The sequence below is a fragment of the Vespa mandarinia genome, chromosome 3 (assembly GCF_050613455.1).
Source record: "Vespa mandarinia isolate Hongniang chromosome 3, ASM5061345v1, whole genome shotgun sequence".
Classification (NCBI taxonomy): Eukaryota; Metazoa; Arthropoda; class Insecta; order Hymenoptera; family Vespidae; genus Vespa; species Vespa mandarinia.
Window position 1 is genome coordinate 12543589 of NC_140812.1, and position 17526 is coordinate 12561114.

The 17526-nt window shown below is 29.6% G+C and overlaps 2 protein-coding genes across 5 annotated transcripts; one reads left to right on the plus strand and one right to left on the minus strand.

Moving 5' to 3' along the window:
- Nucleotides 1-367: 367 nt before the first annotated feature.
- On the plus strand, nucleotides 368-4074 carry LOC118450170 (acyl-CoA:lysophosphatidylglycerol acyltransferase 1). Its single transcript, XM_035885630.2, has 6 exons — nucleotides 368-976; nucleotides 1728-1945; nucleotides 2040-2254; nucleotides 2478-2751; nucleotides 2883-3034; nucleotides 3113-4074. The coding sequence occupies exons 1-6, from the start codon at nucleotides 936-938 to the stop codon at nucleotides 3347-3349; spliced, it is 1137 nt and encodes a 378-aa protein (XP_035741523.1). The 5' UTR covers nucleotides 368-935; the 3' UTR covers nucleotides 3350-4074.
- A 2287-nt stretch (nucleotides 4075-6361) lies between these two features.
- On the minus strand, nucleotides 6362-17433 carry LOC118450208 (sortilin-related receptor). Of its 4 annotated transcripts, none has more exons than XM_035885767.2 (11): nucleotides 17133-17433; nucleotides 15111-15386; nucleotides 14857-15018; nucleotides 14321-14674; nucleotides 13969-14237; nucleotides 9621-13876; nucleotides 9265-9512; nucleotides 8700-9174; nucleotides 8417-8617; nucleotides 8219-8308; nucleotides 6362-8174 (listed from the first exon to the last, which is right to left on the minus strand). In XM_035885767.2, exons 1-10 carry the CDS (start codon nucleotides 17400-17402, stop codon nucleotides 8247-8249), a joined length of 6573 nt encoding a protein of 2190 aa, XP_035741660.1. In that variant the 5' UTR covers nucleotides 17403-17433; the 3' UTR covers nucleotides 6362-8174; nucleotides 8219-8246. The 4 variants fall into 4 exon arrangements, with proteins under 4 accessions (XP_035741660.1, XP_035741657.1, XP_035741659.1 ...); XM_035885764.2 differs by having other exon boundaries at nucleotides 8219-8311; XM_035885766.2 differs by having other exon boundaries at nucleotides 6362-8308.
- Between the last annotated feature and the right edge of the window lie 93 nt (nucleotides 17434-17526).

The following is a 17526-nucleotide window of genomic DNA, read 5'->3' on the forward strand; positions in this document are numbered from 1 at the left end:
ACAAAATGTTTTATATTTTTAAATGATTTTAAACAGCTTCATTTACCTTTTGAATTATTATTGATGACAATATATGAAAAAGGAAATAAAATAAACGATCATTGGGTCGTGCCAAATCCAGTCAAATCAAGTGCAATTGAGCATTGTTTGATTCATTTCTTCTCATCTATGATTGGTGCGCCTATACACATTTCTCTACATCTCTTACTGACTATGCTATAGGAAGCGCTATTCCGATTGGTTGTGATTAATAAGACGAACGTAAGATCCTATTGGTGGAATGTGTGAATTAAATCGTCCTATAGAAATTAAAACGACCAATCTGTAAAGTGCAAATCTTGAAACCACTTAAAATTGTTAGAAAATGTTACCGCTGGAATGAAAACTAAAGGAATAACGTACTATTACAATTTTTTTCTAACTTGTATAATTCGAAATATCATTCTATATTTGCAATATGCTAAAAGTAAATCCCATAATTGATACTTATATATTGTCAATAAAGTTTGATAGCAATTGTTCTGTGTCATATCTAATAATGAGATATGTATTTCAAGTAGCAAAAGTAGTGACACATGGTGTATTCTTTGCAAAAGCGCCGCGTATATGTCAGCTGACAGAAAAACTATTAAATTCTTAGTTTTTTCATTTCTTCCCCAGTTAAGAAATTGTTAACCAAAATCAATGGTGAAAGCATCTTTACATTGTAAACGCAAAATTTTAAAACGCTAACGAATATTGATCAAAATTTGTTTAAAAAATATAATTTCAATTATTAATGAACAGTTCGCCCATTTTTGTATATGTTAATGTGTCATCTAAGATAATGATTCTATATTATATAATTTCCTTCTAAAGAGATACTATAATGTTGATGAATAAAAGGTGAATGAGATATATTCGATCTCATATAACGAGTGGCGTCTTAAAAAAAAATGACTGACTCTTCAGCCTCCGGCGTATCTGCCATTATAAGGTAAATTAAAAGTACCTTTTGTGACAGCTTTTTTTCATTATTTACATGAATATCAGCAAATAAAACATTTATCGATTATTTATTTTCTATATCAATATAGTTATTATAATCCTTTTCATTGAACATGTTCTTAACCTTCAAATTAATACACGTTTTGATGAAAGATTTTGAATGATACTTAATGAACTAGTTTATTTTTCTTTTGATTCACATTTAAATTATTTTATATTATAATTTTAAAATTAAACAATATAAATTAAAAAGTAAATACGCTAATGAAATAATTGAAAAATAACTGAAATATTTTATGAAAAATTAAATTAATTCTTTTACATGACAAATTGTATGTATAACGAAATATAGTATTGTTTCTGTTACAAGTCTTACACGTAATAAAAGTATATACAAATTTGCTGACAAATATAAAACTCATGTTATTTAATTATAAAAAATTATATATTTCAATAAAAATTATAAAGTATAACTTATTATATTATTTGATTATATAAATTGAATTATTAATATAATCTTAAATTATATGTATATCTTTATTTAATTATATGTATATGTTAAATTAACAGTATATTTGATTAATTGTTTCAATTGTACATTTGATTATGTTCAAATTACTAATATAATTTGCGATATTTCATATATATAAAAGTTTAAGCATAATTAAGTATTAATCTCTCTTCATACGTATATTTTAAATTATTTATATTTATATGGTAAAATATTATTTTTTTTACAGGATAATTAACAATGTAGTGACATTTGTAAAGTGTATTACACGAACAGGCTTTGTAATATTAAATAATATCTATTGTATACCTACGTATATAGTATGGATGACTTTGTTGTATCCTGTGAAAGTATATCAACCACAAGTATATTGGCGAATAGAGGGCCTTTTTTTTCATTGGTTACTAGCCATGGTTTCTATGTGGACTTGGTCAGCTGGTTATGATAGTAAGTTATAAAAACAATTATAATATAAAATGATAGAATTATACATTGAATGATCTCCTCGTGTTACTGTTATAAATAAACATTTATTTTATAGTAATAGAACAAGGCGATGATATAGAGAAGATTATTAGTGAAAGAACACTTGTTATAGTAAATCATCAGAGTACTGGGGACGTTCCTATGTTAATGACAACATTTAATGCAAAACCAAATGTATTACCCAATTTAATGTGGATTATGGATAGAATATTTAAGTTCACTAACTTTGGCATAGTTTCTATTTTACATCATGACTTTTTTATAATTTCTGTAAGTTGAATTTTCATATATTGTATTTTATTTTAATACGTTAAGGAATATAATTTCCCTATTTCTTCTCGTAATGCATATTATTATATAGTTTGAAAAATTTAAATCGCTATTTTTTATTTTCTATATATTTTTATTTATATTTAATCCTGTAACATAAAATGGATTTAATTATTATTTTATTAATTTATTAAAAGAATTTATTTTCTACTTTATGTATCAGGGTCGTAAACGAAGAGACGAAAGCTTAAGACAATTAGAAAAACATCTAAAAGAATCATACATAGGACTTAATAGAAAATGGTTAATTCTATTTCCTGAAGGAGGTTTCTTATGTAAGCGTCGTGAAACATCACAAAAATATGCTAAAAAAAATAATTTGCCCATCCTAGAGAATGTGAGTTTACCTAGAGTAGGTGCAATGCAAATAATATTTAACACTATCGGTCCAACGGAAGATAATATGATGCAACATGACCACTTAGACAACAGAGCAAGTAATGTATTTCGTTTGAATTTATATTACTTTTTTGATACTTATACTTTTATATATACTTTTATTCGTCTGTGGCAACATATGAAACAAATAAAACAAAAAAAAAAAGGATTTCATGAATTTTTCATACAGGCACGGCAGTAAAACCAGCTGAAATCACCTGGGTTCTTGATATAACAATAGCATATCCTCAGGGTAAACCTATTGATTTACCTACAATTATAACTGGTTCAAGATCACCTTGCGAAACGTTTTTGTTTTATCGACTTTATCCTAGTAAAATGGTAAGATATTATGTATTTAATAATAATATATATGTATATAAAAATTTTTTATTTTATTCATTATAAAAAAACTCGTAGGTTCCACGTGAACCAGAGCTATTGTCTAAGTGGTTATATGATAGATGGGTAGAAAAAGAATTGCTTTTGGAAAATTTTTATAAACATGGCGCATTTCTTGGTACACATGACTCAGCTCCAAAGGGTTCGAAAATCCAACAGGATCCATTAAGATTCCTAGTCATTCATTTATTTTTTATAACATCTAGTTATATACATTATAGTATGTTTCAATATATATTATCCTGCTTTTGGTAAGGCATATGCTATTTAAGAATAGCATTAAAATTTTAGGATAATTGTAACACAAAAAGTGGATTATTCCTGCCTTAAACAATATTAACATTTATTACAATAAAATAACGAGTGTATGGATTGTCAATTCCAATTGAACTATTTACAATTTAGATACATTTTAATGGTTAATGCCACTTTTTCATTTCATTTCAATAAAATATTTGATTTAGCACGCGTATAATTATTTGCTTAAAAAGGGATTAGTCAGAAACAATTTTCTAAATATTAATGCGGACATGGCGTTTGAAATTTTCTCAAGTAAGTTGTTTTTATCTTTAAATTAATTTTCTTTCATTAAAAGGTAACTAGTTTATACAGATAAATCATATATGTATGTGCGTGTGTGTATGTGGCGCGTGCGTACGTATGTATGTGTATATATATATATGCATCTTCACATACATATTATTCTTGTTATATCTTATACAGAGTCATCACATAATATTTTTCATAAAGTAAATAATTATTTGCAATAATATAATTTCTTGATACAACTTGTAAAAATCCTTACATTTTGATAACTAGTTATTAATATGTAGTTACCATTAATTTAGTATAAAAATTTATTTATTTTATGTAAGTGCAAATACAGAAGCATTTATTGAATACTTATTTGACACTCATATCTTATAATTACATAGAAACTAGATCTGCATTTTCTTAATTATAATAAATTATAAAACTAGTGCATTGCTTTTATATATATATATTTTATATATATATATATATATATATATATATATATATATACACACGTATTATTTATAATGCATAATATATAGCACATGTTATGTAGAGTATCAATTTTAAGGATTTAGCAATCAATCTCGAGAAAAATTTTTTTTCTGCATTCTGTATAAAGCGCAAGTGTGTTGACACTTTATAAAGTGTTTAAAATCTTAACATTTTAAGCGATTTTATTATATCTTGCATGCATGTTTCATAATAGTTTGTTATACATCAATTGTGAAATCTAATAACTTAATGTTATTACCTTTATAAAAACAGTAATATTTCACTATTTGAAATATGCTTCTACAACACATTGTTCACTCTTTCGTCATATATAATAAGAAAGGAATACTTTTAAAGTATAATTATAGCAAAATTTTCTAAATGATAGTATTAAAAATCAATAAATTTGGAATCTTATTGTTATATTGAATTAAGTCTGACATTTAATTAATTATGTTAAATTTTTATGAAATTGGAAATAGTATTACTTTGAATTTATTACATTTTATAAACAGGTATAATAAAATTAACAAAATGGGATTATAAAGTTAACAAAAAGATATATTTAAACTCGGTCGTGCCTTGTTCTTATAAACAATCTTGCTGTTAACTGTAAATAGTATTATGCAAATATTAAGCACATAACTACTATTAGGACAGCACATTATTAATTTTTAAGACATTCTTAAGACATGTCTTATTTCCTTCTTATAAAGTGATATAATGTTTATAATGTAAGTCTAATTTATAAGTTTCATTAATGGAAAGTTGCCTAATAAATAGCTTTCCAAATAAAAATTGTGGTAAAAATCAAAATGTATTATTATCCAAAGTCTAAAAGTCTAAAAAATGAATACACGTATTTTTCACCAGAATTTAAATTTAAAAATAATGAATTTGTTTATTACCATCAAACTTCTAATATTTTTTTGTTGGAAAAATTAAATGAATACTATAATTGCAAAATATGCAGCACGTTTTTATGTGATATATATATATATATATATATATATATATATATATATATATATATATGTCATGTAAAATAATATCAAACCCGTACTTGTAAATTACAAATTGAATATTCAATATGCAAAGTATATGCAAATGACTAAAAATACAACTAACCTGAGAAAAATAATTTGTATGTGACGAATTTGTATTTAGATTATGAATATTAAACTTTTTATATAATAATGATATATAGTAACTTGAAATTTATTTATAAATTTGTGTCACTCGTAAAGTTATTTGCATTTTCCTGCATTTTTATATCTACAAATTTTATACACCAAGTACAAATGCCGTTTATGTATAAAGATATTAATATATATGTAATTATAATTGCAAAGATCTCCAAGTAACTCTAAATACTATCAGCAGGATTGTTACTAGGATTTCAAATGTTTATAATTATTTAAATATACAAGTACGGTGCTATAACAGGAATTGCATTTTCTTTTGTAAGTTGTGTAGTAATTGTGAGATCTTTATTATAGATTTAATTTTAAACCTTCAATAAAAATGTTAGTTATACAGTAAGATAAGCATATAACGTACACATTTCGTTCACAGCTCATTTCTAGTCCAATTTATAAATTTTGTTTGTATTGATCGATATTAAATGACATTTGTATGTGGTTAAATTTATATAAATCTGAATATCTTATATGTTAATAAAATGATATGTGTCGTTATATATTTTTTTTATTTTCGTTATTACAAGAGATACAATAAATAAGAATTTTTGATAACACGTATTTTAATATCAACTAAATATCATCAAATCTAAATAACGATAATCAATCAATAAAATAATCTTATCACGAAATGTGTAATATTGAAATAAGGCTTGCTTGTTATTTTAATGATACATTAAACCTTACCTCTCTCTCTCTCTCATAATTTGATTAGCCATCGAACTGTAGAATTCAAATAATACATAATAAGAATTGCAGTAATAAAAGAACACAGTAAAATTATTTTGTGCCTTAATCTTATTTATTTACACGCAAATATATATATATATATATATATATATATATATATATATATTTTTTATTATACTATCATATATCGTCGTCTTGATAGATATAGAAATACGTAAAATGCAAAGTCTAGTTGTGTTTTCCTTAGAATCGATGGAAAGATCGTGTATAGTATTATTTCTTTTTTATGTATAACTACAAACATAGTGGGAATATTAATAATAATAATAATATAAAGTAATACGGATAATTAAAAAAGAAAGTAGCATCTATGATTCTTAAATATATTATTGCTAATTACAATCTAAAATCTTATTTACTTAATTATTGTAGTTCTTCGTATAATAAATGTGCTTTTGATGGTAACGACCTTTTATCTTTCAATTCTTACAGAGAAATAATTTAAAAGGAAAAAAGTCAGAAAAAAAGAAAAAATAAAAAAGTAATGGAAACTATTAAATAACAAATACTATTAAAATGAATTGAAAAGAAAAAGTGTCTACAACGATAATTACAATGCGTTATACGCGAAGAACTTTCAATACTTCGACAATACTGCTTCAATATCATTTTTTTAACGCACGATCATATATATGTATAATTTTAACATTTTACATTTTACTGAAAAAAATAAAATTAAATTATGTACTATAAAAATACAAATTGTACCTTAAAAATAATAACCTTAAAGATAAATCGTGCATATTACCTGTCTTTTTCCATTTATGTTCATATAATCTTATAATGTAATAAACAATTTTGTAATTGTAAAAGTATCATCATATCGACTCATAAACACAAACTGTCTTTCATATCATATGCATAAAGAAAATAACGAAAAATGAAATGCAGAAGAGAATATTTTATAAATAAAATCTACCTCTATAGTAATTTTCTGTTTATATTTATTTAATTGGAAAAAGTAATTTTGTCATAAATATTGATTATTAATAATTCGCTAAATGTGTTTGGATAATTTATAATTATTTACAACCGTTTAGAAGCCTCTATATGCTGTCAACAGTATTAAAATATGAAATTAAAATAAGTTTCATCTGGTAGATGTTTTCAGAAATCAAATCGATTAAAATTAAACATATAAAACTTTAGAAATAGTTATAAAATAGTTTTATTATTTCATCTATTCCATAGATCTGCTTGTAATTGCTTGCACGTTTCTCAATGAAAATACATACAATAATTCTGATTATTCTTGTTTAACACACGGATTATAAGAACTTTAATAACGCTGTATTGAAAGAAAAAAATTTGATGGATATGCAATTTACTGAAACTGACAATGTTAAATTTTATAACTTGTAGAAATATATTTAACATTCTTATGAAATCTTATATATTGCATAAAGGGAAAATTTGATTTTTTAGATAAAAAGTATACGTACATAGAAAATAAAAAAGACGAAATCGTATTAAATAATACTATGTTGTTAAAGTGCATACATAAGTATATACATATATACGTATATACGTACTCAGTCACACATGTATATATGTTTATATTTATATATAGTAACATGTATAACAGCATTATGTATGGCAGATTAAAAAATTGTTTAATCTGCACATTTAATAAAAAATATTTACTATGTACAAATAATTTTCACGATCAATACTCCACAAGATATTTAATTCTTCTGCTATAGCTTAAATTTCTGTTTTTCTCTCTCTCTCTCTCTCTCTCTCTCTCTCTCTCTCTCTCTTTTATTTTAAATATATAAATTTTAATATAGGATCCAATGGCTAAATGTCTCACGCTGTACTAATTTCTGATATTTTAAAATGCATATAAGTATTCTATTTTTATATGATATTGTAACAATTGTATTACAAAGTATCTTTTTATATACTTCGAATCGACTAATTTAACATTTAGTACACATCTCAATTTAGTAAAATTATCAATTTCAAACCACTTGCATAGCTTTTATAGAAGCTCCTGACTTTCATTGTAGTTTCACCTAGACTCAACATTTTATTAGATTAATAATATTTTGGCACATTCTCCTAACGTTTTGTTATATATCATTGTATGTCATATATATGTATATATATATATATATATATATATATATATATATATATATACATATATAATATTGGTAAATATTACGTGTTTATGCTATTACCAATGGCTCATCGTCTGAGAAACCTCTAATCACAGGGCTATCTTCCTCTTCTGCTGAGAAAAAGAATATCATATAATTTGTAAATACTTTATACGATAAAGTAAATCTCAAATTAGTAAAGTGAATAAATTCGATTTGATGGTAGTATTATTACTCACCTAAGCCATCCGTGGTACCAGGGAATGTTGCTTGACCTCGTCTCGTGTCGTAATGACTATTAGCAAATTGTGTGAAGCTGTTAGACAATCTTCTGTGCCGTACAACAAAGTATGCTAACGCTGAGCCCAGAGCTACGACGAGCAAACAAATTGGTATAGCGAAAGACAAGATGTTCGACGTATTCATAGTCACTGGCCATACTATATGTTTGAAACATATTATCGTTAGAAAAATGAAAGGAAGAAAGTGTAATTTATAATGCATCATATCAATAAAGATTACCCGTTGGACTCTCTATACTTCGAGTTTCGCTCAATATACTTCGATATCCTTCTTCGGTAACCAATCTAACTGCGAAGGTATATATTATATCTGATTTTGCATTTTTATATATATACGGTGGTTGATCAGCTTTAAAGATCTGTGTATTGGATTCATTTAATATACGTGAACCCTCCGCTACCAATATTTCGTAATGATAATTTGTAATTATTGCCATGTTATCAGGTTGATGGTGCCAATACACAAGATAATTTCCTTCTTTGTATAATACTTTTAATTGATGAGGTGGTAAAATTGGAGGTGCATGATAAATTACCGGTTGACTAGGTATAGCGTTTTTAACGTCCGTTGCAATTACGACACGATATATTCCACCATATCTTATCTTATTAAACGTGTGTTTCATAATTGATTCGCTTGTTGGCAATAGCGTTACAATTTTCGTTTTATTAAGCGTCAATTCTGTCAGTGTGATCTACGAAGAAAAAAGAAAATGTTCTTTCTTTCTTTCCTCCCCAGACGAAAAACACGATTATTCAATTTATAAAGTAACTAGATAACTTACCGTGTAACTGATCGGTTCATCAATCGTAGGACAGCTTGCGCTCCAAGATATGATGATGCTATCGCTTTTATTTGATACCTTTACCCTTTTCGGTGGTGCTCGTACGTTAAAATGAGTTGTAACAGCAACTGGCTGACTCAAGGGACCAGCTCCGTAATCCCCATTGACGCCAACTCCAAAGATGTATGACTCGCAAGCTTGTAAATCTTTAATTGTAGCAGTCAAATTCGTAGTAAGATATCTGTACTCTAAAAAAAGAAAAAAAAGAACAGGACCGAAAATAAACATAAAATTATTCATTCGAAAGTGCAGAAATGTTGCATTTGTAAATAATTTTAATATTTAATAATTTATACCTTTAAAGAATTCTTGCATATTCAGACCATAATAAATTGCATATTGCCATTTAATCTTTCGAAGGCTTTTTGGTGGATCCCAGGTGAGTTTAACCGTTGTTCCGTGTGGCTTAACCAGTTGTGCGTCAAGTTTTACTATCGACGGCAATGGCGTACCCTTTGTGGCAGCAACTACAGTATTTGCTTTGCCTACGTAATTCTTTTTTGTCGCAGCAACTTCAAATGTATAATTATTTCCAGGAGCCAAATTTGTAACTTCGATTACATTTTCCATTGTAATCAATGTCTTCAAAGCAGGATGCAATGAAGGTGCTTTCGGGGTAACATGGTATCCATCCACGTCCTTTATTTTGTTCCAAGTTAAAGACACCGAATGATTCGTCGTTTCGGTTACGCGCAAACCTTCTATATCATCAATATTCGCTGCACCATCAAAGGTCAATACAACAACTTGGGAAGCATTTGATTCGTGTTCCCTATTCTTTGCAATGACCCAAAATGAATAATTTTGATGAGCCTCGAATACGGTATCTATAACTCCAGACGTCTTTTGCCATGAAAATCGCAAAGGTGGTGTAGGAGGAGAAATGAACCCGTCATATCCGGTGATAGGTCCATTTGGATGCAAAGGCGAGCGCCATGAAACTTCAACTCTTGTGCCGTTCTTTTGAGTAATCGTTACATTCCATGGTTCCGACGGTATGCCCTCTCCTGTCATAACTCGCAAGTACTTAGCCGGTGGAAAGACAGTACTTTGTCCTTTTAATTTGACATAAACCGTTAGATTATAACGCGTATAAGGTTGAAGACCACTGAACAAATATTCCGTATCTTCGATCCAGGTAGAAGCGTTGGTCCACTTTGCATCAGATTCTATCCGTGCGATAGATGGTAAGAACTCTAAAGTCACATTGTTTGGTATTGGCATCCAGAAAAGGAAAAGACTAGTAGCATTTATCAAACGTTCATCGACACCCATGACAAGTACTTGGTAAACGCGAGAATTATTCTTATCGCAATGTAACTCATCGAATCCATCTAAGCAATCAGGCTTATCGTCGCAATAAGACGTAAGAGGGAAACAACGTGTTTCGTCGCAAGGGAACAGACCGACGTAACAAGATGGTGTTGCAGCTGGACTTGGATGTTGATTAGGATGACAACCTAATTCGTCGCTGCCATCGGGACATTCTTCTACGTCATTACATATGTTTGATAGAGGAATACAAGACCCATCCCTTCGGCACATGAATTGATCTTCTCCGCAATATACGACATTGCAATTCAATTCATCCTCACCCGAAAGACAATCATTGGATCCATCACAGACCCATGCATTCTCTATACAGTCGCCATTGAGACATTGGAATTGATAAGGTCTGCATATACGAACTTGTTCTGTTGTTTCTGGTACTTCGGATGTTGGATCAATGTCCCCGCAACCCATTTCATCGGAATCATCGCCGCAATCATCAACGCTATCACATTTCCACCAATAAGGTACACATTTTTTATTATTACATGTAAACATCCAATCTATGCAAGAACTTGTAGGCGATATTGGAGATGGTACTGGAGGCGCAATTGTCGTTCTAGTACAATTTAATTCGTCCGATCCATCGGGACAATCTTTATCTCCGTCGCATACCCAAGATTTGTAAATACATCTATGTAATTGCGATGCATGACACATAAATTGCCAAGATTCACATTCCATTGTACTACAATTTTCCTCGTCCATACCATCTTCGCAATCTTTTTCACCATCGCATTTCCATGTTTTTGGTATGCAAGTACGATCCTTTTGGCATAAAATTTCATCAGATTTGCAAGAACTTGGCTGTATATTTTTAGTACAATTTTTCTCATCTGAACCATCTCTACAGTCATTCTCACCATCGCACCACCATCTATAAGATATACAACGGCTGTTATCACACTTGAACTGTGTTTCTGAACAATTCGGGTATTTACAATTCATTTCATCTTTGCCATCCTTGCAATCTTGATCAAGATCACATATCCAATATTTTGGAATGCACTTATTATCGTCACATTCGAAATTAGATGCACTACATGTAGCCTTATTATTGTTACATTGAATTTCATCCGAATTATCCCCACAATCGTTGTCACCGTCACATTTCCAGAATTTAGGTATACAGATCCCATTGTGACAAGGGAATTGATTAGCAGAGCACGTAGTTGCCACCCGTGGACATGTTGAATTAGCAAATGGCTTAATACCGCCAGGACACATACATTTACCATCGATCATTACCATTCCATCCGGACATAAGCAGACAAAACTATTGTAAGGAGCACCTAAGCAAATATAGGGACAGGTACTATTTGCACATTTGTTTGTTCCAGTTTGTACGCTATGAGCAAATACTTTTAAATCCATCAGTCCTGTCATCTGACCAATTACTGTCGATATACCAACTCCGTGATCTTTATCAGCCACAAATATCATCGATTGCTTCCAATCGTCCCAATACATGTTGTCTTTAAAGACAGCAACTGCAAATGGATGCGATACACGATCATCGTTCTCTATGATTTTCTTAAATCCTTTTCCATCAAAATCTGAGAAGCCAATATAATCTTCTCTGGCGTCAACCCAATAAATTCTCTCTGCTATATGATCAATTGTGATTCCATTTGGCCATTCAACAGTTGGTTTAACAAACAAACGCTTGATATTTGTACCATCGAGATTAGCTCTGGAAACGGATGCATTACCAGGAGCCCAATCGGTCCAAAACATGTATCCCATCATTGGGTGGACGGCTATGCCTCTCGGTTTTTGTAAATTATTAGGACCTAAAATTGTCCTTCGCATTCTCCCCATTGTCGAAATATCCGTCCTAATTATTTGAATTCTCATCTTGACACCATCCACGAAATAGAGTACATTGGAGACCCAATCAAATGCCATTCCTTCGATAGAATTTAAATCAGTTTCTACTAAAATTTCTGGGGAACTTAAACCATCGTTAAGGCATTGTCTACCAATAGTATCGTTAACAATATCTGCCCAATATAAACAGTTATTTTTAAGATCAAATTCTATGGCAATAACATTTTTCAAACCATGGACGGGTAATGTTTCTAATTTCTCTTCGACCAAATTTATTCGCGATATATGTTCTCGTTGAGCGACCAACAAAAATTCCAACGATTCTTTCATCGGGCAAGGTATTTCGTCTGGTTCGAAGTTTCTTGCGAGACCATCGATACATTCGTCATCTGGTATTTTAATATATCCTTTTGTACGTTTATAAAATTTTCCAGGCTTACATGTACTGGGAACTGCGTATGGATCGACATTAGTTAAAAGCTTATTACGTATACAATGATATGGAGGTCCTACTTTCAGAAATCCAAAATCACATTGATAATCATTAGCATCGCATGGACAAATCTCTAATTTGATAGGTCGATCATAGTTTACACCTGTGTAACAATTAGCTCGCGCTGCTCGTCTTTGATAAGTTTCCATTTTTCCTAAGACACACGATACAACTGGCTGATCCAAACTTGCCGGTGACCAAAATTTAAAGTCATCTTCTCTACAATTTCTTTCAAATACGTTTTTCAAATCAACTTTAATTATTAACCATTGATGTTGTCCACTGTCCGAACCGAACATCGTGAACACTGTAGTATTTTCACCTGGCTCAGTCATAAGTCCGTATACACGTAGCATTTTTTCATGAAACTCATACGTTTGCCAAGTTTCTCCCTCGTCTATAGAATATGAAAGATCTCTCGTTTCTCCTCGCGATTTGAAATATTTTACTGCGACTAACAGTCCACCGTGATCTCCCATATTGAAGAAATAATAATCTTTCAAAACTTGTTTCCATGTAAGACCAGCATCTCTCGATACGTAAAGTGCAAGATGTCCTTTCAAACTTGAACCTATCACGCCTGTGGCCATAATAATACCAGGCGCAGATTTTGAGCTCATGATCGTTACTGATCTTGTAACAGGATATAATTGACTAAATCTTTGACTCAGATGCAAAGAACAATCTTTTTGTGGACAATGAACATAAAATCCTTCATGATTTGCTACAGGTGGCTTGATATTATTCCAAGTTGTTCCGTGATCGAATGTAATCAATGATGCTAAATGTTCCGGTCCAATTGAACCTAATTTCGGACTTCCTTTAACTTTTGAAGCTATGTAGATGCCACGCAGTCCTTCTACTCTATACAAGTCTGTAAATGCTTCATCTGCAACATCACTGTTGAAACAATATATTAGAAAATAATAAAATACCATTAAGACTTCTACAATAAGCTTATTTTATCTATGTGTGAGATTCTTATTACTTACTTCAGCCAACTATCTTTCCATGTACTATTAGGAAAGAATGTAAGAATTCCTTCCAATGATAATGAAAATATAGCTTTTTCATGATCAATTATTTCTGATATATAAAGATTTACCATGGTATCACTATGAGCAACTGCAACAAAGATTCTATTGTTCGCTACATCTGCAATATGATAATTTTTACGATCCAATTCAGTATTAAACTGAGCTAATACAAATCCTTGATTTTTATAAGAGACATATAAATCTAAATTTTCCGAAGAACCATTCTGTTAAAAATGAGAAAATAATTAAGTTATATAACTCGCATGAATGAAATAAACTTTGTTTATTAATAGAACTTTATCTTAACCTTAGAAGATTTTGATGTTGCAAACATATAATCTCCCCTGATTTGAAAATCTTCAACATTTCTGATTACGATATTAGATTCTCCTGGATAATGATTTGCTTCTGTCAGAGTTGGATTTTCCTTTTGAAGAATTGGCAAAAGAGATAATCTATGTTGAAAGTCATGTACTAACAAATCATGTATTTCCATTCTTCCATGAAGTACTACATCTTCGTATCTTGCTCGTAAAACGGTATTAGATCCCGATGGTTCTGTACGTTCCACTAATATAGTGCATTGCGACGACCAGAAAAATGCTTTTACATATTGTTGTATAGATATCCATTTAAATCCATAGTCTTTTGACAACCATAACTAAAAAAAAAGAAAAAAAAAGAAAAAAAAAGAAAAAAAAAGAAAAAAGAAGGGGCAAAAAAAAGAAAAACAAATAAATAAATAAATAAAAATAAAAAATAATAGTAATAATAATATTGAAATTTGAAGAAACTCAGAAAATTGTTAAAACGTAATTTTTATATTAGATTAAAACTCATTACCTGTCTCAAAGGATCAACTTTATCCAATATTAATACAACACGTGGATCTGATTCGCAATATGAAATTTCACTTGGGTGAAATGGAACGGGTACTCTTCTAATAGTTTTGCCATTATTCCTTGTAATGAATATTAAACTGTTTGTGCTGTCCACAAAGATACACTATAAATTATAAAAATATATCTTATATTTAGTATTTATTATAGTTTAATATCCCTAAGATAAATCAATAATTTAGAAATAAGGAAACCTACATATTGATAGTTCTTTGGATGATTAGTAAATTTATCTAAAGTAGCATATCGTGCATTGTATTCATAAGAAACTTTGAAGTATTCAGTCTTATTCTCAAACGTATCTCCATAATCATAGCTTATATATACAGCACTAGGATTACTTTGAACTACTTCATCGCTTTCTTGCATGCGTGCTATAGGAGTACTATCTTTCGCTAGACATATTATCACATTTGATCCTTCTCCAACCCAATGCACCATCAATTGCTGATGAGAATCGTTTAAAGCGTTCACCTGTAAATATATAAATAAACACTTTGATATTATCTTATATACTTTCTTTATCATATTTACAATATCTTTATCGATTAATCCAACATTTTTGTTATCGCTTTCAGATAATTTATCTTTACTAATAAAATTTATTTAAAAAAGAAATAACAGAAAATGTTTCATCCAACTTTTTTTACAGATGTATATTGTAAATAAATTGTATGAATGAATTGAATAAAAGAAAATATTTTCGTATAAGTTTCGATCTTGGTACAATGTGCAAAGGTCTTTTGATTAAAAAGGATGAATCATTTCATGATTTATAATATATATATATATATATATATATATATATATATATAGAAAGAGAGAGAGAGAAAAGAAGAAGGAAAAAACCTTCAAAGTAAAAGTGAAAGGGTATAAAATTTGGATACTTTACATAATGGTCTTATATAAGTGGGGAATACAAAGATAATACGTTTATTTAATAATAAGTATTTCTTAATAAGATAATCAAATTATTTATTATGAAAACATATTTATCACCAAGAAAATTCAAAAAATTTGAGCATTCATTGTAGTTATAAAATGCTTATATAACATCGTAATAACTGATATTTCATTTATTATCGCAAATAAATGAAATAGGATACTTTTGGATGTTTATCTGTATCTGCCAAGGCAGTCTCATAATATAACAATGCTATATGGATATTCATATAATTGTTACATGATATAACAAGGCATTGTTATGACAAGTCAAAAAAATATTTTGAAGAAGATAATAGGCTATGCCAAACTATGCCAAAACGATTTTAACCAAGCACACAACATAGGCAAGAGTTATATATTTTTTAATTTTATTAAAACTTTGCAATTATAAAGAAATGAAATATTTTATAGCTGCAAATATATTTCTATTATAGGCGAAGAACAAAAAAAAATTGAATGTGATACAGCACATATTGCGTTACGAAATTCTTTTATTTCCCTATTTTTCCAAGAATATACTGTGACTAGAAAACAAAGAGCGTAATTATCATAATGCAATTAAAATAGAATGTTATCAATCGTAACAATTCATGGAAAATGTTTTTAGATGAAAAAATAAAGTCGATGGCAATCGGATATAACGAAATCGAAGATAGTCTACTTCTATTTACAAACAATGAACGTTTATGAAAATGGATCATAAAGGCTTTATAAATGCATTAACTAAACGGTTATTGACCTCTGCGTTTCAATAACAAAACTAACATAACGCTATCTTATTTCAACCCGATTGATTAAATTTATTCTGGAAGGTGCATAACACGTCAATTATCTTCTACTGCACGATACAGAAGCCAACCGCTATACGTTATAGCTATCTTGTAACACAGGAAGTGGCAAATAACGGCGGAGAATTGTCGCAAACGAGGGAGATTAATCATAAATACGGCAGAGAGGCGAAAGGGCATAAGAAAACGTGGGCCGTATTGCCGACTTATTTAGTTGTAAAATTAAATAAAGAGGAAGATAATCAAGAAGGAAGAAAGAACGCAAGGAATGAGAGAGAGAAAAAGAGAGGAAGGAAAGAAAGAAAGAGAGAAAGAGAGAGAGAGAGAGAGAGAGAGAGAGAGAGAGAGAGAGAGAGAGAGAGAGAGAGAGAGAGAGAGAGAGAGAGAGAGATGAAAGCAATAAAGCGATATCTCCGTAACGAAAGATCGAATTTTTTCATTCGTTAGAGAACAAACGGGGGAAAAAGATGAAAAAGGAATGACGTACCTTGACGGTAATATTTGGCTTATTGTTTAGAATCCGTGATTCGACATTTCTGCGGGTTCGTTCATATGACGTTTCTCCATTATCGTCATGGTTGTTGCTGTCTTTATTGATAATAATAGTCTTCTTGTATTGCAAAGATCCTGTATCTTCGACGATGTGCAAAGTCTTTGGTTTATCACCGAATCTTTCGCCATTATTAGAACCGGTGAGAAAGAACAAATAAAACGCAAGGATGCAATAATAAAAGGCCGAACTTGTCCGGCCGGCCATCTTGCTCAGACTGACTTTTTTCAATGACAGGATGAATATACGCAATAGCAATGGGAGAGGAAAAGAGGGAATATATGCGGCGTTTTCACGCATGCGCATTATGATTATGCGTGCTAGCGCGGAG

Excerpts from the sequence above, each read along its gene's own strand:
- LOC118450170 (XM_035885630.2), top strand. The coding sequence starts at position 936 with ATGACTGACTCTTCAGCCTCCGGCGTATCTGCCATTATAAG. Across the intron at positions 2,255-2,477 it reads ATGACTTTTTTATAATTTCT|GGTCGTAAACGAAGAGACGA; the intron begins GTAAGTTGAATT and ends TTTATGTATCAG. Across the intron at positions 3,035-3,112 it reads GACTTTATCCTAGTAAAATG|GTTCCACGTGAACCAGAGCT; the intron begins GTAAGATATTAT and ends AAAAACTCGTAG.
- LOC118450208 (XM_035885764.2), bottom strand. The coding sequence starts at position 17,402 with ATGGCCGGCCGGACAAGTTCGGCCTTTTATTATTGCATCCTTGCGTTT. Across the intron at positions 14,238-14,320 it reads CAACATCAAAATCTTCTAAG|AATGGTTCTTCGGAAAATTT; the intron begins GTTAAGATAAAG and ends CATTTTTAACAG. Across the intron at positions 13,877-13,968 it reads TGGAAAGATAGTTGGCTGAA|TGATGTTGCAGATGAAGCAT; the intron begins GTAAGTAATAAG and ends TTGTTTCAACAG.